At 38.5% G+C, this 22,919-nt stretch overlaps 1 protein-coding gene across 7 annotated transcripts in view; it reads right to left on the bottom strand.

Annotated features, from left to right (window-relative positions):
* Positions 1-22,919, bottom strand: part of ANKRD44 (ankyrin repeat domain 44) — a 327,191-nt gene that overhangs the window by 91,365 nt on the left and 212,907 nt on the right. For 5 of the 7 annotated variants that reach the window (XM_089916548.1, XM_089916546.1, XM_089916545.1 and 2 more), the window contains 5 exons: positions 14,434-14,548; positions 5,378-5,460; positions 4,137-4,254; positions 1,835-1,903; positions 243-383 (listed from right to left, as the gene is read on the bottom strand). In XM_089916548.1, the coding sequence (XP_089772674.1) occupies positions 243-383; positions 1,835-1,903; positions 4,137-4,254; positions 5,378-5,460; positions 14,434-14,548 (526 nt within the window). The remainder of the gene's footprint in view (positions 1-242; positions 384-1,834; positions 1,904-4,136; positions 4,255-5,377; positions 5,461-14,433; positions 14,549-22,919) is intronic. The other 2 variants (XM_022567308.3, XM_022567309.3) reach the window with 1 other exon arrangement.

Genomic DNA, 22,919 nt, shown 5'->3' with positions numbered 1-22,919 from the left:
CCACTTGGCATTCAACCCAAAGAACAGAGAGGAGAAGTAATTGCGCAGTGACACATACTAATCAAACGTAAAGAGAGCAGAATGGGAAACCCGGGGCTAGGGATGAAGCAATTCTAACTCCTTCAGGTCTGGGTGAGAGGGATTCTTCATTCACACTCTCTGTGAGGCGGTATGAAGAAAACTTAGCAACCTGCCCCCACCTCCCCCACCCTGAGAGGAAACAGAAGTAAGGCTGTTTTTACTTTCTATCCATGTCTGATGCAGCAGCATAGTGCAAAGCGGTGCGGCCCCAGTCATCGGTTTCATTAACGCTGGCCCCTGTGGTCACTAATGTCTCAATACAGTGGAAATGACAATTTGCAGCTGCATAGTGCAGAGGGGTCCTGAAAAACAAAGAGCAGTCTATTACTTCATTCAGTCTGCAGAACAGACGCCCATCACTACACCAGCACAGACAGCAGTATTCCTAGGGGTGTTGGCTCTCAGTGTGGAGGCCAAGAGACATGCCTTTCTCTGACTTTATGTTACAACGAAGGCTGCAAAGATGGTGGCTTCAGACAAGGCCACCCACCTGTAGGTCTCTCCTTTCTCTCCATTCCTAGTGCCTATCCTGGTTCGGGTCTACATTACTGCTCCTTTGGACTCTTGCAATACCACCCCTTTTGGCCTCCTTTGCCCTAATGCAACTTCCACGTAACTTTTAGTCGGCATCAATGAAGAACTGGATTTTCTAAGGTCCAATACCTCCATATAACAAACCTGTACTAAAACCTTCAGTCCGCCCCAGTGAACAAAGCCTTCATTTTTTAGTTTGGAATTGAAGACTTTCCCAAGCTAGCCCTGGTCTATCTTTATAAAGTCTCTCTCTCTCCCCTAAATGTGTCTAATGCTGTTTCCAAACTGAATGACCTGAGGTTTTCTTGATCATGTCCTCACTTCCTCCACCTTTCCTCGTGCTGTTTTCTTCCCTGTACCAGCTAGTATTATGGCATGATTTAGCTATGCATGCAAAGGACAAATAAGGTAAGAAAAGTTCTATGACCCATCCCAATAGCCAAAGGGGCTATAGGTGGCGTGTGTGTGTTTCATGTTTTATTTATTTATTTATTTAAATTGGGGTATAGTTGCTTTACAATGCTGTGTTAGTTTCTGCTGTACAGCGAAGAGAATCATACATATATCCCTCTTTTTTGGTACCTTCCCATTTAGGTCAGCACAGAGCATTGAGTAGAGTTCCCTGTGCTATACAGCAGGTTCTCATTAGTTATGATTCATGTTTTAAATGTGTCTAAAGATTTATCCCAAAATGAAATGTTCAATAAATACAATAAAGTGCTCCAGATCTTGTGACCAAATTCTGGGTTGGAAGGGCTGAAGTGTTTTACTCTACTTTATTTATCCCAAAATGAAATGTTCAATAAATACAATAAAGTGCTCCAGATCTTGTGACCAAATTCTGGGTTGGAAGGGCTGAAGTGTTTTACTCTACTACAGACAGAATTTTCTAAACTATGTCCATGTGGGAAATTACATATTTTACAGAAACAAATATATATGCACATATAAAATATGTAATCCTCCACATGGATACAGTTATATATATATATTGGAAGCATCAGAGAAACAACTGGCACTTCTAAACAGAAGCAGGGAGAGGAGACTCTTTCCTTGTGCCTTGTGCCTGCTTTGTTGGTGTAGAAGGGGTTTCCTTCTGAGAATGGAATCTCCCCAGCTAGCTTCCCTGTTTACCATTTCAACATAACACGATTTCCAGATGGACTGCTCCCCACTCCTTTTATTTAGGCACTTGAAGCAGAGTTCCCTGTTTACATACCTCCCACACTTGTCCTTTTTATGGAAATCTGCTCCGCTGCTCTGCAAGAGTTTTATACATTCCACATTACTAGAAAGACAGGGAAAACATCATTAAGATGGTGGAGGTCAACTGCTGGGCTATCTTCAGAAAGAGCTGTTTTCTGCAGAGCGCATGCCCAGATGAAATGAGAGCACTAGCTTTAAATTCTGCTAACACAAAAATAACCTGAACACATTAGAGTAATGCCATATCGTAAGGATCTAAAGTTCCCACAATTCCTTTTTCAAAGCTAATATATCAATACGTTAGAGAGCTTGATGGAACATTTTCAATTCCATGACTAAAGAATTTAATGATTATTACATGATGAAACTTTTCAGTGATGGTTTTCATCATTTACCCTAAAATTCTCTTTCAAAACCATCAAGAGTTTATGAAACAACCCCTTAAACCTAGAATAATTTCATGTCACCTTTAAACAATAAGCCAGAATGGATGAGCGTTACCTTTTATCACAGCAGAATGAATTCACTATGATAACCATTTTCGACCCAGACTCTCCTTAATGGAAAATAAAACAGCAGCATTTCCCTGTCTTGGTAATCTAGGTAAATGAACGTGCAGAACCAAGGCCGAAAATGATGTAATGGAGCGTAGTGATCTTCCAAAGCTTCTTTGTCATTTGCAGAAGCAATAAATCATGTTTAGTAGAGAGAAAAGAACCCACTGAAGTGAATTTTCCTACTGAAGGGCATATAGCTAAATACTAATCCTAATAGGGGTTTCAGACATGAATCCAGAATGGTTTGTTGCCACTTTTCTGTACAGGTCTGATATTTTTTACAATGGGGGCATAAAAAGAGACACTCATCCATCATTGTTCTAAACTTAGGACGCTAAGAAGTGGCCTAGGATTTATGACTTTATTATCGTTTAAATAAGAAAAATGATCTCATTAATGATAAACGTGAGGAGGGCTTCTCCCCACCCCACTTCCACCCTTTATAGCCACCTTTCGCAGAGAACTAGCGACTAGTTTAAGTCATAAAATATAAGAACTTTATGAGGTCATTATGTGTTGGTGTAACATGTCAGCTGATGTAAAGCACCTGTCTCTTTGAGCCAAAGGATCAAAGACAGAGACAGATCCAAGTTGCGTGGCTCAGGAAGTTCATACAATTTGAGGAAATGGGGTGAGGAGAAGGAGGTTCTCTTTAAAAAAATAATAACAAAATTATGAATATAAAACTAGATACAACGGGCTTCCCTGGTGGCGCAGTGGTTGAGAGTCCGCCTGCCAATGCAGGGAACACGGGTTCGTGCCCCGGTCCGGGAGGATCCCACATGCCGCGGAGCGGCTGGGCCCGTGAGCCATGGCCGCTGAGCCTGCGCGTCCGGAGCCTGTGCTCCGCAACGGGAGAGGCCACAACAGTGACAGGCCCGCGTACCAAAAAAAAAACAAAAACAGAAAAACAAAAAACTAGATACAAGACTTTGGAAGGGAGCCATGCAAATAAAGGGCCCTAAAGATTCACAGTCAATCCACCTCTGTTAAATAGGTAATACCTTTGGCCATATACAGTTGACACATGGAGAAGCACTGCTGTTCCTTAAGACTAGGAAACTGATTAAGAACCAACACCTTATCCAAACGAGGACATCCAAAGGAAACCATGTTTGGCCAATGTGTGGTCATATATCAATAATATATTGATCAGAGCCTTAATCTAACCACTTATATGAAAAAGAGTATCTGAAGAAAAATTCTCTTTACAACTTAAAAAAAAAGGCAAGGATTAATTCACGTTTTGCCTATCCTTTGGGTTTCTTGACCTTTGTTCACATTTAATCATTATAAGGACATAAAAATCAGTTTTGAAATAAGGACCAAAATGTCTGTAAATGAACATGAATTAGCTCAACCCTGGATTCCCTTGATCATCAACCACCTTCCAGCAACGAAAGAGGAAAAACTTAGGAACAAATCTCAAATTATTTTCTTTTGGTGGAAGAGGTACCAAGTAAGTATATATTCTATAGGCTAAAGACCTACAATTTAAAATAAGAAAAAAAAAAAAGAGTGAGAGAAGAGAAAACAAAAGAAAAAATATTTTCTATATGAGATGGGCTAACACTTTTTCTTCGGAAAAACAAACGCACGAGTAATCTGGAAATTCAACATAGTGATATTTGGTATTGGTAGAAAGAGTTCTTACCCGTCTTACAAAAGAAGTTGCCTTTGATCCACAGACAACTTAAGTCAGTTAAGATGAATTAGTAATCGTTCATAAGATAACAACTAAAATTGTTAACTACTCACCCTCCTGCAGCAGCAGCGTGAAGGCATGTTCTTCCAAATTTATCTGGGGTGTCTATTTCAAAGCCTGCAGACAGCACGTGCTCATTACTAAACAAGGATACTATGCTATACTTTTGTCCTAGTTAAACCACAAGAAACATTGCAGAGACAGAAAAATCAGTTAGTAGAAAAACCAGAACGCAAGCCACTGTAGTCAGAAAGAGGTTGTCATGGAAACGATCGGTAACTGCTCAAGCTTGGCAATTTTATAGGAAGAACCGTGAAGTCAAGAAGAATTTATTTTCACATTCAGCCCTGGGTGAACTACAGCCCCATATTTCAATCCCAGGATAGAAATTTATGAAACCAGTTTGAGATAAGTAGGACAATAGACAGGCAGACAGAACACATGGAGAAAACATGGAAGGCAAAGGAGTAATCGTAGCATGCTAGAAGAGATATTTTCTTAAGTGTATTATTAGCTTTCAGTTGGTTTAAGATTTGGGAAACGTGCTTTCATGCAGGGGTTATTGTTAAACATGCCAAAAGCAGCGAAAGCAGAATCAATCATAAGTAAAGAACTTAAAAAAAAAAAAACGCCTCTGGGATATCTGTTGAATGAATTCTTAAGCAATCTTTGCCTTGCAGACCTCTATCACCTTTGAAAGCCAGGAACTTCTAAATACATGGAGGTTGGCAGAAGCACTGATAAGAAAGATTAGCAAAGCTCCAAACCAGAAAGAATTTCTTGGTTCCAAACAGACCCGCATTAAAAAAATAAAAATGAAACCTAGTTGGAGGGGTATCAACCACAGCAATTTTTCAGAGCTCAAGGAGTGGGATGGTAATTTGACATTTTCTACCATTAAAACGTAGGGGATTCGGCCTTTTCCCTTTGTTGAAAAATATGAAATGTTATGCCACCAATTTAATCCTCAAAGATGTTTTCTCCTTCTATGAGAAACTTCCTGTAAGCTATGGCCATCCCTGCCTGCCTCTCACTCTGGATCACATGAGCTTTAACTTGATAAACAGACAAGACTCTCATTCTGGGGCAGGAATATTGACATTCAAACAGCTTCAACACCATGAGCCGCTGGGAGCTGTCACATGCAGTTAGCTGTGGACACAGCTCATCCTGCCAAGTCGGGTCATGGATGACATGAAGCACAGGCAGCCGCTCATGCTGACCAGACACCTGAAGCCACACGGCTCATTTACAGGACATGTTAAGCCTGATCTGTGGTAATGGAGTTACTTACCCGATGACAGTAGCTTTCTGCAGCAGTCAGAGTGAGCATTGAGGGCAGCTAAATGTAAGGGGAACATGCTATGGATTCCACACCTGAGGAGGAAAAAAACAGAGCAGCTCACGGTAACAGATCTCAAGATACCCGCAGAAGGGGGATGATCTTTCTATAAGTTCTCTGATGAAAATTAAACCCATGAGACCTTGCTTAGGGACTCTTGGCTGAAATAATTAGGCAATCATTTCTATCTTAAAATAATAAAATCCTGGACCTAAACCACAACGAAAAGCCCATAACAATAGAAATAGATATTTTTAAGAAAACATTTCACATAAACAGTGACTCTAAGCATTTAAAATTAATTTCTTTTTCTTTCAGCTTAGCAATTTTGTCCCATTCACTCACTCATTCATTCATCTGTTTAACACTTTATAAGCATCGGATACCATGCTAAGTGGAGAAAACATGAAACTGACAAACCCTTGACTTTGAAAAGCAACCTGTTCTATTCCTTGAGTTGATAAACAAATATTTATTATTGGCCTATTATGTACCAAGCACTTTGCTAAGAGTTAATAATGGCTGTATTACTGGAAATAAAATTTTGGATGAGAATTAAAGCTCATTCTTTATATTCTTCCTCATTCTTTATATACATGTATACAGAAATATTTAATATGTATAAATATTCACCTTCGGCAAGTGAAACTTCATCTTCCTAATAGCCTTTTATTTTGCACGTTAACCCACACAAGAATAACAGTCACAAAATAGTTAATAGCTATCTTGCATATATTTCATAAATCTAGCATATTTTCCCTAACAGCATTACAGAAAGAATCCACTTCTTAGACTGACCCCTGCCATAACACAGTCCCTGGAACAACCCCCTGAGAGACAGGCAGCTTTCTGATGGCAGTGCTCTGGGGCTTAGAATTAAATCTTCCTCCTCCTGCCCATCCCCTCTCCCCAAACAAGGACCCAAAGTCAAAGTCGTGAGCTGAATTGTAGTTCAAATCAAACAGCACCATCAGGAGGTTCCTGTGTACTTAGAAGCGTGTTAGTGATCCCTTCTCATAACATCCCATTTTATTCAAATAATATATTTCAGATTTTGTAAATCCTTTACATAACACAAGGAGTATGAGACTATTTATATTTACACCTGCAGCATGAATCATCTAAGTTTCTTCCCTAGCACAAAGTGGCCCGTTTCCAGATTCTATCCTGAATGAAAAACTACATGTGATTTGAATTTGTTAAGCTTGAGACACATGAATTTTATTTGCTATCTCAAAAGTTGTTATGATGTGCGTGAGTATGTGAAAGTATATACATGTTCACAGATCATGGCATTCAGTGTTCTGCAAAATTCGAGTCTGCTAACAATTAACCGCCTCTCTCTTTGCATGAAAACTTCCTTTTATTTGTTGGTGTTTTTGTTCAGTCTTCCCTCTGTTCGTTTTCCTTTCCCTATATGGAGATTTCCAACCCAGTGTATATAATCGCTGGCATCCATCAAGAGATGCAATTTGCCCGTCTTCCGGGTAGTGTCACGGGGAGGAGAACTGCTTGTAATTGCCTCTCTTGTCATTTACAAAAAAAAATAATAATTCGGAAAAGCAATCGCATCAGTGACAACCTTGATGCTCGTGAAAAGGAAGAGAGAATTGGGGGATGGGAGAGAAGCTTTTTATTCGTGCTGCTATTTATACTGTTCCCTCCCTATGCCAATGAAACACACTAATTTTTTTTGATGTATAACATGTTTTAAAAGCTCTTTACTAAATGGAACTTTAAGCTAATGGGATTTTACCTAACCATTTTATTTGTTTGGGGGAGTTAAGGCAAAAATCTTTGATTAAATATTTCTGGACATTTGCAAGAAGAAAATGGATAGACTATTTTCTAGGATGGTTGTGAGTTCCTGTAAGAACATACCTAAAACAAGGAGTGGATTTGTCAAGATTTCTTTGAGTCTTCCTCATTCTTTATATACATGTATACACAAATATTTAATATGTATAAAAATATAAATACTTCTAGTATTTTAAATATTTTAATATTTTCTATATATATACACATATATAGACACAATATTTATGATATAGTTTATATAGGTACATAAAATATACAACTTTATATTAAATAATACAAGCAAATGAATTAGAGAAAAGAGTATCAAACTCTATAATAAAACAATCAAGAAAAACATAAAGTATGAGATATTTTAACAGCCTCAGTATAACATATTTCATAAACTTCATTATTAACACTTCTAACCAACCTTACCATTTAACACCATTGTCTTTAGGTAATTTGTCACACTCTACATTAGCTAATATTTTCATTTTTTTCTGCTGCTACTTATAAACCTGAGAAGGGAGGCAGAACTCTAAAAGGCCTAACAAAAATTCTCTTTGATATATATTTTTTATTCCATAGTTAATAAAAAGTCACTACCTCAGTGCAGGTTTTGAAACATATTAATTGAGACTCAAGTACTACTGGCATTTGAACTTGAATATGATGCTCTGGTTCAAAGAGAAAAACTAAGTATCAGGCCGAGATGGGAAAGAAAGTAAAAGTAGAATTCAGAATCTCTGAATCACTTCAGAAATGATTCATGCGTTTCAAAATAAAATTTCTCCTTTGTTGTTATAAAATAAGACTGCTTATAAAGAAAGGATCTTAAAACCTTTAGCAGGAAACTTAGGATTTGGCTGTCTCAGTCAAATAAGAAGCATTGCTCTGATTTCATCAGGTCTACATCAAGGAAGATCAAGAAATAAAGATATCAGATAACACTAAACTTAACAATGCATAAATTACAGGAAAGGGAAGACCAATTCCAGTTAATTTGCTACATTTATTTGAGCAGTCATAAAATTAATGGAACGTGTTTGTATTAGCTATTTCTAATTTAGCTGTTAGCTGGCATCTCCTACCCAGTTATCTCAGAATAAATGAGGTCAGAATAAATTGTAGAGAGCCATCAGAGGTGAGGAACGGGTTTTTGCACCATTAGAATATCAGTTTTTTTAAGTTTTCCCCTTGGCATCGGGGGACATGGCTGTCCCTTTCCATACCCAGGCTTTTCTAGAGCCTTCCCTTAGGCCATATGGTAAAAAACACTGTGGTTAAGGTGATGGGGTCAGAACCTTTGGGTTTCAGTTCTAGCTTTGCCATGTGCTAGCTATTTGATCTTTGGCAAATACATAATGCTTCCCTCACCTGGAAAATAAAGATAATAACAGTGTCAATCTTATAGAACAATTGTAAGGACTAATTGAGATAATGTGCATAAAGTGCTAAATAGAACATCTGACCCACGATTAAGCCTTCACCATACATGTTAGTGGTATTTTTGCCCTTGCAATTATTATTAGCTTAGTTGGATAACCAGCAGTCTGTGAGTTTTGAAGTGGTAATCAGGTTGTACTTCCTTAAAATCAGGTGTGTGATTCCTTAAAACCCAAGAATGAAGTGTGATCAACTAGCATTTCTGTTCTCTCTATATATTTCAAAATGCTTTACAATACTTATCTCTCAACTCTCCCAGGGAAGGTGGGATTGGTTTAGTTTTGCCCACCAAGTGGGCGAGACAAAAAATTTGATGATTTTCGATCATCAAATGATTTTATGATTCTTACTCAACTGATCACACCAAACCCTAAAACAAACTTCTTATTAATTTTATCTATGCCATTCCAAGTATTTATCACACACCCTTAAGTTACAGGCACTTGGGATAACTGACAACAATGAGGCCTGGTCCTTGCTATTTACGACCTACAGACATTTTCAGTGGTTCCTTCTGTATCAAGTCCAAACACTCTAACGTGGCTTACAAGGCCCTTTCTGGATCTGACTGTTGCTTAATCTCTGTGACCTTCTGTCCATTCCTCCTGGAAGAGCCAGGCTCTGCCCAGCCCTAGGTTTTCACAGGCAGGGCCCCCCTGAAACTCTTCCCATTCTCTCCTGCTTCTCCCAGCGTTTCTCAAACTAGTCAGTGCATCTCTGAGGGTTGCTGGAAATATCTTAGGGCTTTTATGAGGTCTCTGTGGCAATTTTTTTTTTTTTTTGCGGTATGCAGGCCTCTCACTGTTGTGGCCTCTCCCGTTGCGGAGCACAGGCTCCAGATGTGCAGGCTCAGCGGCCATGGCTCACGGGCCCAGCCGCTCTGTGGCATGTGGGATCTTCCCGGACCGGGTCACGAACCCCCATCCCCTGCATCGGCAGGCGGACTCTCAACCACTGCGCCACCAGGGAAGCCCTCTGTGGCAATTTTTAAATTGTCTTTTCCTTTTGATGGTAATCTATAACAGCTGGCATCAAAGCATATTTCAGCTCATCTGAAGGACCACCATATCATCACACACCTCTGTCAAATTTCAGCGCCCACATTTGTACTTAGGATCACAGCTGTGCTGGTATTCCGACTTTAATTGCCAGGGGCTAATGAGAAAAGAAGGTGGACTTAATAGAAAATGAAATGTCTGAGTCTAGGGAGGGCCAATGATAATGTAGCACACTGGGCCTCCTGGATGCGCGGAATTTGGCAGTAGTCTGAGTAAAGATCTCTGCGTCATATGACGGGTCCACTGCCCACCACTTTAAGTCACTGCAAAACCTCCACTCCCATGGTGTGTACTGGATCCTAAAGACTCAGCACCTTAGCCACCAGGACCATAATCCCATGCAAAATGTGAAATATCACATCATCCACTACAAAGAAGGGCAGCAAGCCTCCTGCCCAGGATCCAGACAGCCGAGGATGGAGTCCCATTTCCGCCCACTAGTTCTATGACCTCAGGTCGGTAACTGAACCTCTCTGTGCCTCCTTTGCTTCACCTGTAAGATGGGCATAATCATAGCACTTACCCCATGGGGTTGTTGTGACAGTTAAATGTAACCTCTCAGAGTGGGGCGTAGCATAGGTAAGCACTCATGAGTGTTTGTTACTATTGTTGTCCCGTGCAGTTAATGTGAACATTGGTGGTTTCTGTTTGCATGTATTTTGTAATTTTTTTTGATTTATTGCTATATTAGAGTCAAAAGCCTAAGGAGTTTCTATCTAGTCTTATATTTATACATATTCAAACATTATAATAAAAATAATCTAAGTTGATGCTTGGGATCTGAAAGACTTTCAATGACATAACTAATCACTACTTGTCCTACAGGTTAACATTCCTCTTCCTGGAAGCTTTGCTGGCCCTGCTGTCTCCCAGATATGTTTTCCTGTATCCCAGTGGCACCTGGCGACTGTTCTGGCATCACACTTAGCATGTGTGATTGTCATTGCCTGTTTACTTCTTTCCCCCACCTCCGTAGGCTATCAATTCCTTGGCAGGGAGCTCTGTGACCCCAGAACCTGACACAGTGGGTGACACTTAACAAGCTATCAACAGATATCTAGTGAATATAAGAATGTCAGAACCAGTTACCTGTAAAACTACAATACTGCTAATTCTGCTGCAATTGAGGCAGAAAAAGCAGTGAGAGCATAATTGGTAAGACGGAAGACAAATTAAAATCCTAGAGACAAACACCCCAAACCTAACAAAGTTAAAGAAGAAAAAACCCAATGGCTCCGATACCACGTAAAGTTGCGTAAGCACAGAGTCACGCTGCAGAAACTTCTCTGACTTAAAGTTCAGAGAAGCAAAAAGAATAACAAAGAACATTCAATCAAGGCCTGAGAATAAGATGCAAATAAGTTCATCAGAAAGTAATGACCATAAAACTTGTCATAAAGATATCTTTAAAAATACATTGGCCATATTGTTTATGAATGAAAATGGGTTATTTTCATAAATGCTCTTTGTTCACTTATTTACAGAAGGAAAGGCCTGCTTTTCTCCTCTTTAAGGAGCTCTCCTACATAAATCTACAAGGAGCCCAGAAAACAGTGACTTTCTGGGGAGTCTAGCAAATTTAATCTTCTCCAACTCTCCTCCCCCTCACTTGGATATTTTTTCCTTAGATGACTTCCCTTTCCACAAACTATACACACTCAGACACACACACACACACACACATACACACACACAATTGCCGCTTTAATGAACCACTGTTACTGAAGGGAGCATGCCTTAACCCCAGATAACGCTGTGACAGAAGAAAGCATACGTATGTGGCTCTTTGAGTCTGGGACAATGTTTCCCTTGTCATTGTCCCCAGGACACAGCATCGTCAATGGAAGGAAAGGCTACTTGAACAACAATGTCATTCATAAGGCATTTTTGCCACAAAGTTTGTATTCACATAAATTGAAGAGAAAATAATTACGAGGAAATAGACTTTGTGTTTATTGAGTTAAATGTGTTTTTTCAGACATTTTACATAAGTACTGGGCCCAGTTGATCTCTATCCCTCAAACGAGTTCAAATCTGAAAGAAAATCAGAAATTCGTGGTTCTTTGGCTAAAACTCCCCAAATAACCCAGAGTTGAAAGAAAAACATCACTGAAAATATTAACATACCATAGGTGAAGCTGGTTTGTGCCTAATATTTTATTTCTGCTTAACTGACACTGAGCATTTAAAATCTCTGGCTTTGGGTAGCCATGGCCTGCTTGGGAACTCTAGAATCTGATGAAAGCCTCCTGAATCCTAGTACACGGCTCTTTCCCGGAAACTGAGCTGCTTCTTTTTTTTCAAGGTTTTTCTTTTCTTTTTTAATGTGGACCATTTTTAAAGTCTTTACTGAATTTGTTACAATACTGCTTCTGTTTTATGTTTTGGGTTTGTGGCCACGAGCCATGTGGGATCTTAGCTCCCCGACCAGGGATCGAACCCGCACTCCCCGCATTGGAAGGCAAAGTCTTAACCACTGGACCACCAGGGAGGTCCCGAGCTGCTTCTTTTGATTTGCAATCTCCCAGTCAAAAAGGTCCATTGGCTTGAAGCAGATTCCTTTCTCTTCTGAGACAACCCACTGTTCTTGCTATTTGTCAGTACGCCCCCTCCTCTGTCCACCCTCAGTCTTGTCCTTAGCCTGAGCCCTCATCTTTTCTTCTCTGGACATTTGCAAGAGGCTGCAAAGTGTTTCTAGCCTGGACCACCTCCAATCTGTCTGGACTGCTATGAGAGCGATCTTTCTTACACACAAATGGGAGCATTAGACGCAACCTACCCTACACCCACTTATAATTCTTTAACAGCTTCCGAATGCCTCAGAATGCAATCTAACTCCTTAGCAAGACATTCGAGGTCCTCTGAAATGTGGTTCTTCCTACCTTTCCACCTCATCTCTTTCCACTCCCCCTAACATGTTAGATAATCCGGCCTTGTGAATCTGCTTTCAACATATTCACATGTTTGTGCCTTTGTAAATACTGTTCCCTCTTCCTGGAATGTCTTTCTTTGCTTCCCCTTCTATCTTTTTTATCTCACACAATTCTGTCCACCTGGCAAACTCCTATCCATCCTTCTTCTTGATGAAATGTCACCTCTTCTGCGGAACCTAGAGACAGTGTTGCCCTATCCAAACCTCCATCATAACACATCTCATGATGCTGCACTCACATTTGCCCTTGATCTTATCTCCACCACTGGACTGGGAGCTCCAAGGGCCACTGGAACCCACCACGCCCTCCCTGGACCATTTAAACTTTGGCTCATTCTCCACCAAGATTTTCAATTCTGTTGCACAACCCTTGACAAATAAATTAGAATTCCTAATGTAACACTGCCCTCATATTTTGCCTTTCCTAAAGATTCAGTTATTGTTACCCCCAGTCTCTATAATAAGGCCAAACTATTTAAGCATTTAAGGCCCTCTTTAATTAGGTTCTCCCACCTATTATGAAGTAATAAAGCCATAGTCAACATTTATTGATAGCTTACTATGTGCCAGGCACTGTTCAAAGAGCTTTTAACGTGGATTATCTTACTGAATAAACCTTAGCAGATGTATTTACATAACTCATACTCACACTGATCTTAACATATACCAGAGAATTTTAATGGTGATTAAGTCCTTTAATCTTCAATAACAAACCTATGGTAGGTACTATTATTACTCCCATTTTTCAAATGAGGAAATCAAAGCACAGACAGATTGAGCAACAGGCTCAAGGTCACACAGCTCACAAGTGAGGCAGCTTGGACTGGAGCCCAGCTAGTGCCCAAGAAAGCCTGGGCCCCCGCACCGATATAACAGTGCCTCTGGGCAGAGCATGGCACTGTCACAGGCCTGCCAGGCCAAGCTCCTCCCAGAGCTGGGTCTGTTCCTGCTTTCCTCCCTGCCTGGGATGTCTGCCACACTCTGCTCTACTCACATAATTCTTATCCTTCAAAGCCTACCTAAAACTCACCTTTTCCTTGAAAACAGTGGCCACCTTTGAGCTCTATCCTTCCTGTCTACACTCTGTGGCATACACTGTCTACACCAAACATTTTGCCATTAAAGTCCTGTTTCATTTTGAACTTTATTAAATACGATCTTGCATGGTTCTTTGTCTTAAGTGGGCCTTGGGCCTCCAACAAAATTATGAGCTCCTGGAAGGTACCAACCAGTTAACTTACTTCTGAAATTTCCCACAGCACCTAACATTGCAACAGACTCATATAGATGCGTTATATATTCTTGTTGAATTAAAGTACAAAATGAAGCCAGGTCCCCCCTTCCCAGTGTAGCAGATTTACTCAATTGCACTGTATAAGCGTATCATTAATATGGGTCATTAATACATGCAAAACAGCACCCTGAATAAATTCTGAGTTTGCCCAATTATGCCTTATTTTTCCTGCTTAACTAACACTGCACATTGGAAAAAACAGAAGAATATTAAAATGCAGAGTTAGGAATAAAGTCCAAGTTTCCTTAATTAAAACCACTGAAATAGGCCTCTTTCTGATACAGCTGAAAAATAAAACTGGTTCTTCCTGGCAACTGTCATTAAAAGTCACTTAATTTAGTTCAAATTTAATCTGTGTTTAGCATAATGGTGAAGATCTACTTAACCTGGATAAATGGGAACTATCTACGGCATGGCAGAATCCCTTTGGCAGTATTCCCACATGTGGAAATTATTCCACCATATTTTTGCAGTAACCTACTTGGCTGTGTCAGCTCCACTGGTTATTAAGGTGTTAATCAAAAGTTCATGACCGTATCTTGCAGCCACATGGAGAGGAGTGTTGCCATCCTTATCCACACAGTCAATTTCACCTCCTGAAAAAGACGTTTTAATACAGAATTACATAAGGATTCAGGTTGACGCAGATACTACATTTTATGCTAGTCACTCACATTACCAAGTGTTGGTATCGTTTCTACTCTGTGCATCTCTGCTCTCAAGGACAAGAATGCTTTTTAAGGGGACAAGTTACCATCTGAGGTAGCAGTATTATTAAATCTGCATGGAGGGAAGTCTATTAGAAGTGCTTTTAGCTAGAAACAATAAACGCTAGAAAGGGTGTGGTGAAAAGGGAACCCTCTCCTACCCTCTCCTGGTGGGAATGTAAATTGATACAACCACTCTGGAAAATAGTACGGAGGTTCCTTAAAAAACTAAAAATAGAACTACCATATGACCCAGCGATCCCACTACTGGGAATATACCCTGAGAAAATCATAATTCAAAAAGAGATATGCACCACAACGTTCATTGCAGCACTATTTACAATAGTCAGGACATGGAACTAACCTAAATGTCCATCGACAGATGAATGGATAAAGAAGATGGGACACGTATAGACAATGGAATATTACTCAGCCATAAAAAGAAACGAATTGAATTATTTGTAGTGAGGTGGATGGACCTAGAGTCTGTCATACAGAGTGAAGTAAGTCAGAAAGAGAAAAACAAATACTGTATGCTAACACATATACATGGAATCTAAAAAAAAAAAAATGGTACTGATGAACCTAGTTGCAGGGCAGGAATAAAGAGGTAGACATAGAGAATGGACTTGATGACATGGGGTGGGAGGGCTAAGTGAGAGTAGCATGGACATATATACACTACCGAATGTAAAATAGTTGGCTGGTGGGAAGCAGCTGCATAGCACAGGGAGATCAGCTTCGTGCTTTGTGACCACCTAGAGGAGTGGGATAGGGAGGGTGGGAGGGAGGCTCAAGAGGGAGGGGATATGGGGACATGTGTATGCATATGGCTGATTTGCTTTGCTGTGCAACAGAAACTAACATGGTATTGTGAAGCTATTACACTCCAATAAAGATCTATTAAAAAAAAAAAGATACATGCAACAACAACAACAAAAAGAAATGCTTTTAAAAGACCTTTCCACAAAAAAGAAAATTAAAAAACAAAACAAAAATAAAACCTTTCCACATTGTCTTATTTAAGGTTCTAAAATCTTACAACTAGATTCCCTCTGAATAAATAATGTAATCAAATTCCACAAAATGTAACTCTGAAGACACATTCAATTTTAGTTTTACTTGCTTAATTAAAGACCTATGTAAATAAACCTTATGCTGAAACATAAGAACCAGAAGGAATAGAGTTCAGGAAAAGCTTTTATGTAGTTTGATTATCTAAATGCTGATGAGTAAAAGCATCAGCCATAAACTGAAAAATCTGTATTTATTAAAACCATAACATTAACCATCACTTTAGTAACACAGTAAACATCTTATTTTATTTTGCCTTCTTTTTCCCCTAATTTTTATCTTACTACATTTCTTTCTTTCCCTCACCTTTTCATATATATATGAAAAGTTATATATAATACATAATATGAAAGATAAGTAGTCCATTCATTCATTTGAAGAACCATTTAGAAATAAGTCAGACATCATGACATTTCACCCCTAAGAACAAAGACAGTCTCCCACATAATTTCATCATCATATCCAAGAAATATAACACTGATACCATAATTTTACATAATATAAGTGCATATTCCAATTTCTCCAATTGTTCCCCCAAATGTGCTTTATAACTGTTTTTTTTTTAAATCCAGGATCCAATCAGAGATTCTGATAGAATTTGGTTGTCATGTCTCTTTAGTTTCCTTTCATCTAAAACAATCCTCCTGCCTTTTATGTACTTATATATTTATCTACCATGTCATTGATATTTTTGGAGACCATGCCAGGAGTCATGTAGGATATACTGCATTCTGGAATTGTCTGATTATTTCCTCATTACTAGATTCAGGCTAAACATTTTGGCAAGAATACCCCAGAGTTGAATTGCACTTCCCATCACATCTCCACAGCACACACATAAGGTCAAGTTTTTCCATTACTGGGTGATGCAACTTTTGATTACTTGCAATAGGTACAGAGTGTCAGTTTGGGAACATGAAAAAGTAAGTTCTGGAGGTGGGTAGTGGTGATGGCCGCACAACAATGTGAATGTACTTATTAGTGCCACTTAAACGTAGTTTAAATGGTAAATTTTTTGTACCACAATAAAAAAAAAAAAGGCTTGATTATCAGTAAGAAAATATCAGTAAGCTGATATTTTAAAACTAAAATACGCAATTTTAAGCTACTAATACTATAATGTTTAGTTTGTATATCTGAACTATACATACACATTTATGTCTTCCAGAATAAGAAATACAAGAGATGCCGGCCAGCACTCTCCACTGTACAAATGTCTTTTCTCCTTTTGTAATTAACAAGGAACTTGTGGGTGATACTTCCAGACTGTGAAAATACTCTATTTCCCAACAAAGTTTCCTATAATGATTTTAGCATATACAGCGAGTACTTCGTTCAAAAGTTATCTGAATTCTTTATTCTGTGTGCTTATATTATCAATTTGATACACAGGTTCATTGGATTTTGTTTTCAAAACGTTTACCAGCTTTAATTTTATTAATATGTAACACACGTTTCAAAAGTCAAAAATTCTATACTTTTAACAAGTCCCACTCTCATTTCTATCCCTTTCACTTCACCCTCAACCACTTCCTATGGTAATTAATCACTTTCTTTAGTTTTGGTTTATGCTTTCTGTGTTTCTCTTTGCAAAAACAAGCACAATACAATCTTTTATACCATGCTTTTTTTGTTGTTTTTCACTTAACAACATACCCTCGAATTCACTCCTAGAGATCCCTTCTTGGAAATCTTCCTCATTTTTGTACAGCTTAATTATTTTTCATTGCATGGATGTATTAGTTAAGTACACCAGTCGGGTATGGATGAGCATTTAGGTGGTAAAAATCATTTTGCTAATATCAGGAATGTTGTAGTGAATAACCTCATTTTGCAAGTGTTTTGTATTTGTTGGGTCTATCTTCAGAATAAATTCCTAGAAAGGGGATTTCTAGGTTACAGAAATGAGTATGTGGTTTTGTTAGATTTTGCCACGTTTCCCTCTTTAGGTGCTGTGCAATTTTGCACTCACACAAGCAATGTATGAGAGTGCCTTTTCTCCTCCCCAGCCTTGTCAATCTTTTGAATACATACCACGTAATGAGTGAGAACTGGTATCTCACTGTAGTCTTTTCATTTCTCTTGTTAAGGAAGTTGAGAATCTTTTAATATATTAAAGGGCCATTTGTTTACCTTTTTCTATGAACCATTTTTTCATGACTTCTGCCCATTTTTCTAAGAGTGAGTGTGTGTGTGTGTGTGTGTGTGAGATCTTTTATTCCTTAATTTTTAAAGGTTCTTAAAATATCTGGGAGATTGCCCATTTATCAGTAATACATGTTGCAAATATTTTTGGCCTAGATTTTCATTTGTCTTTGGTGTTCTACACTGAAAAAAATTCTTTTTTGTAATTTATGTCTTTTATTGTATTTAGATTTTGCATTGTAGTTAAAAAGGCTTTCCCCACATCCTAGCAATAAGGAAACTAACATATGTGAAAATATTTGCTACATGCATTAGTGATAATTGGGTAAGCTTCCAAGTAGTTTAAGAGTCCTTGAAAATCATGAAATAAGGAGAAATCAAGGAGAGGGAGGAATGGCGAGTGACTGCTAACTGGGATAAAGATTTTGGAGGGGTGTGATGAAAATGTTCTGGAATTACATAATGGTGATGGTTGTAAAGCCTTGTGAAAATACTGAAATCCACTGAACTGTACAATTTAAAATGGTGACTTTTATAGTATATGAATTACACCCCAGTCAAAAAGGAAGGGCCTGAGGAAAGTAGGAAAAGGGGAGGGAGTAAAGGACAGGGAAGCACACCAAGGAGAAAAATCACATAGTGTGTACTCTTGCTTATGTAAGCCCACACGCACTTATGCTTTTGATAAAAGAAAGCACCTAGGATATTGGGGCACCAAATATAAATTTTTCTAAGGTTTTATTTCCTGACTATCCTGTTCATAAACAAATCTCTGCATCATTATGGAAAGCAGTAAGTTATTGAATTGTCAGCTCATGCTCTTAGATATCAGGTACTTTAGAATAGGTCAAATCTTAAGCTTTACTCCCATCATCAATTATATTGGACTCAAGTAAGCTGATATTTTAAAACTAAAATACATAATTTTAAGATACTAATACTATAATGTTTAGTTTATATATCTAAACTACACATACACATTTATATATTCCAGAATAAGAAATACAAAATCCTGAGAAATGCAAATATTATATAAATGGCTTAGATCAATCTAAAAAGATATTAAGCATTTACTTTAAATAATACTTATTACTGAGAAAGTAATTTTCTCACTGTAGAAAATTTAGAAGATGCAGTAAAATACAAAGAAGAAAACAGAAGTCATCTATAAATTCACTGATTATCCGAGATAATCAGTATTAATACTCTGGATATATTCTTCCAGTTGTTTGTATGTGTGTGTGCATTTGTGTGTGAAGACATTTCCCATGGTTGAGATCATAGGGTAGAAAGAGTTTTGTATCCCCATTTCCCCCTTAATATTATATCACAAACACTTCCCATGTCATTAATTAGTCTCATTAACACAACTGTAAATGACTACATGATATCAGTATTTAGAGAATTCACTCAACAAGTCCCCAGTTACTAGGCATTTAGGCTATGCCCAAATTTTGCCATTAGGAAAAACACAGGAACGAACATAATTATACATAATCTTTATCCACCATTTCAGACGATCTCCTTCAGCAATATTTTTACAAGTAGAACTACTAGATCACAAGTATGAATGTTTTTAAGGCTCTTGATGGACACTGGCAAATTGCTTTTGAGAAAGGCTGTGCCCATTTGCACACCCATCAGAGGTATACTTGAGTACCAAAAGGAAGCCGTTGAGAGTCTTTTCAGATCTGAGGAAAAAGCAGTAACTTCCAGGCCAAGACACTATTTCTTATAATATGACCATTATAAAATCTTCACGATAATATCTGTACGGTCCTTCATTCTAATGAATCCTAACTGTGACCACCAACTCCCTAAGATTTATTTCCAGCAAACAATATATTTTCTAGCCAGGTGTACTGGCACAACAGAGTTAATGAACGAGAATCTCTCCTAAAAAGTGAAATAATTACAAGTATGTGTGAGCTTTGTAGAAGGGGAAGATGTTAAGAAAAAAAAAAACAAACTCCAATTAGTACATATGTTTACACAGGATTTAAGATGCTTCACTCTGCAGCCATGACTTTGGCATGTAGAGTTTAGCTGCTGCCAATAACTTTGCACATTTGGAGTTTGCAACTTAATAGCTGTTTACAAAAAGGTAACCCCTTTTTAACTTTGTGACAGAGAAATATAAATGGCCACCTGAATACAAACGCTGATCTTTCCTCATATCTTTGTGTCTGTGGCACAGTAGTGATTTTTAAAATCAGTTGTTCAAATAAATGGACTACAATCATTTCTGTAAAAGTAATAATTATGTATCTTTATATATACATTCTGAAATACACAGAAAAATCTGGAAGTTTCACCAAACTGTCAATAGAAATTCTTGGGATGGGGTTAGGGAGACACATTGATGGGGGTCATGGGGGAATCTCTTTAATAAGTTAATTTTATTGTACAGTGAGCACGTACTAATTTTATAATCAAGAAAAATTAAAATAAAATTAGTTATTAAAAACTTCTAGGGACTCAAGAAATAGTTCACAGTAATCTAAATTTAGAAGTATCCAATTTAGATCATTTTTATGCCTTGGGGAAAGGCAGCCACCTGGTCTCCATGGATACCTCAGAGCAATCCAGGGTACATGTATCCATGTGAGAGCTGCCCACAGTGGTCAGCCTGAAAGGTCCACCCACGGAGCTGATGCGGGGAACTGTGGGAGACAGATCCCCAGACTTCAAAGAAGTCTTTCAAACACTACATTGCTCATGTCCTTCCCAGCCAAGAGTAGGGGCTCCATGTTTACCAGCCTCAAATATGCCAAAAATTGGATAGGAAAAGAGAAGAGTGAAAAATACTGGAAACGATGGAATAGAGGGTCTGAGCTGATAAAGTTTCCTGTTGTTACTGTCATTTCATAAGTCAATTTAAAACTGTAAAAATATGGGTAATTATCTTGGTCATTTAAGATATACTTCTAGAAAACATCATAACTTAGAAAAAGAAGAGAATATTTGTTATTTAGAAATATGTTTTATATTAAAGTAGGACCTCTAGATGAATGAATTTCTATCTTATAGTCACTCCTGAAGCCTTTCCATTTTCATTTGCTTGGAATGCAAATTACATATCTTTTTAAAAAATTTTATTGGGGTATAGTTGATTTACTACATTGTGTTAGTTTCAGGTGTACAGCAAAATGAATCAGTTCTACATATACATATACCTACTCTTTATTTTAGATTCTTTTCTCATATGCTTATATGCTTATATGCTTTTCTCATATGCTTACAGAGTAATGTAATACAGCAACCTGTGCTATACAGCAGGTCCTTATTAGTTATCTTTTTTTTTAGCAAATTAAATATCTTTACTATTCATTTGAAGGTTGCAAGTTAAATGTTGGTTATCGATCATTGATTATTAGTGAGGAAAATAAATATCCATGAGTTCAGACATACGCAGAGCACGTCAGAAGGGATGATTTATGTAGCATTATCTAGGCATTCATCTGAAATTAGTTTTTCATTGCACAAACAAGAATAGTTATATTAAGTTGCCTCAGAAAGTTTGTGAGCCCAAAGGTCAAAAACCTCACAATGAATCATCCTATCACTTCACTCTTCCTTTTCAAACTTTTATTTTTAAAGCTTCTGTGAAAAAAAAACATCATTTTGAACTTTTGTAACCTGCTGGACAGCATCTGAGGCAGCTGCCTGTGCAAAAGGCCAGATCAAAGGCCTTCTGATATCAGATTGTGTTTTCGTTTACTTCCTTCCCTCTCTGGCTCTGACAACACAGCTTCAGACAACAAACAACGTGATTGAACCGCAGAGGTAGTCTTTGCTTATTAACTTAAAAAAGAAAAGAGTCTTTTGGGTTTTTTTCTTAAACGATCACCTTACCAAAGCTGAATGCTTCTGAAAAAAAAAAGTTATTATAAAGAATTAATAACCCTGACCAGAGATCAGTCAGAGAAGCAGAGAAATGCTGTACAAAGTCCAAACATCAGAGCCATTTAACAAAACAAATAAATAAACATCAAGAAGGTTCCTCAGCAGGTCTTAAGAGCCAAGTGATGTCCCCATGGGGGACGGGCATTCCAGGTCCTGTCGTGTGGTTACCCACTCTGGAGGACAGACACCAGGCCCTGGGGGTGTGGGCCTCTGGGCTTTTCCCAGAAAGAAACCAACAAACAGAAGAAAAGAAAAGAGCTTCCTATTCTTGTCCCTAAGGGCATTTTTTTTTTTTTTTTTTTTGCAGTATGCGGGCCTCTCACTGTTGTGGCCTCTCCCTTCACGGAGCACAGGCTCCGGATGCGCAGGCCCAGCGGCCATGGCTCACGGGCCCAGCCGCTCCGCGGCATGTGGGATCCTCCCGGAACGGGGCACGAACCCGTGTCCCCTGCATCGGCAGGCGGACTCTCAACCACTGCACCACCAGGGAAGCCCCATGGCATTTTTTTTAAAAAGTCGAATGGAAGAACTCGCAGTTCTCACATCTGCAATGAATGCAAAGAACTGTCGGCTGAGAGAATTCCAAATCATCCTTTTACAGGGATAAATAACTCTGCCAAATGCAAGCGACTCTTAGAGTAAATAGAATTCAAGTTAAAACCATTTTAACCTGTCATTGTTCATACAGAGAAGAGTGGTTGAGAGTTCAGTCTCCAGTGTTAGACTTCCTAGGTTCTAATCTCTGTTCCTCAACATACGTGCCATGTATCCCAGCAGAAGTGACAACCTCTCCGCCTCAGTTTCCCTATCTTGGAAATGGAGATAATAATAGCACCTCTTTTTCATGGGGTGGTTGGAAGGATTTATGTGGCGTGCTTAGCCAAGTGCCTGGCACAATGTGAAGAACACTCAACCAATGTTAGCTTTATCATTATATATAAGTTATGTATTATAGCCACTATATCCTCAGCATTATAGGACCCAGGATCCCACTCAACCCACAAGCAAGATGCCAGGCCAGCCAAGAATGAGATAGGCTCTGAGACAAGCTCCTTGATCACAGAGGACAAGACATAAGGTCTCTTTCAGGGGTCGTCCCAACTCAAAAGTCTAGCAAGAATGTCCAGAGAGGGCA

The sequence above is a fragment of the Delphinapterus leucas genome, chromosome 8, assembly GCF_059928025.1.
Source record: "Delphinapterus leucas isolate spDelLeu-1000000601 "Yukka" chromosome 8, BTC_Dleu_Yukka2, whole genome shotgun sequence".
NCBI lineage: Eukaryota > Metazoa > Chordata > Mammalia > Artiodactyla > Monodontidae > Delphinapterus > Delphinapterus leucas.
This window is presented reverse-complemented; position numbering and strand designations above follow the sequence as displayed.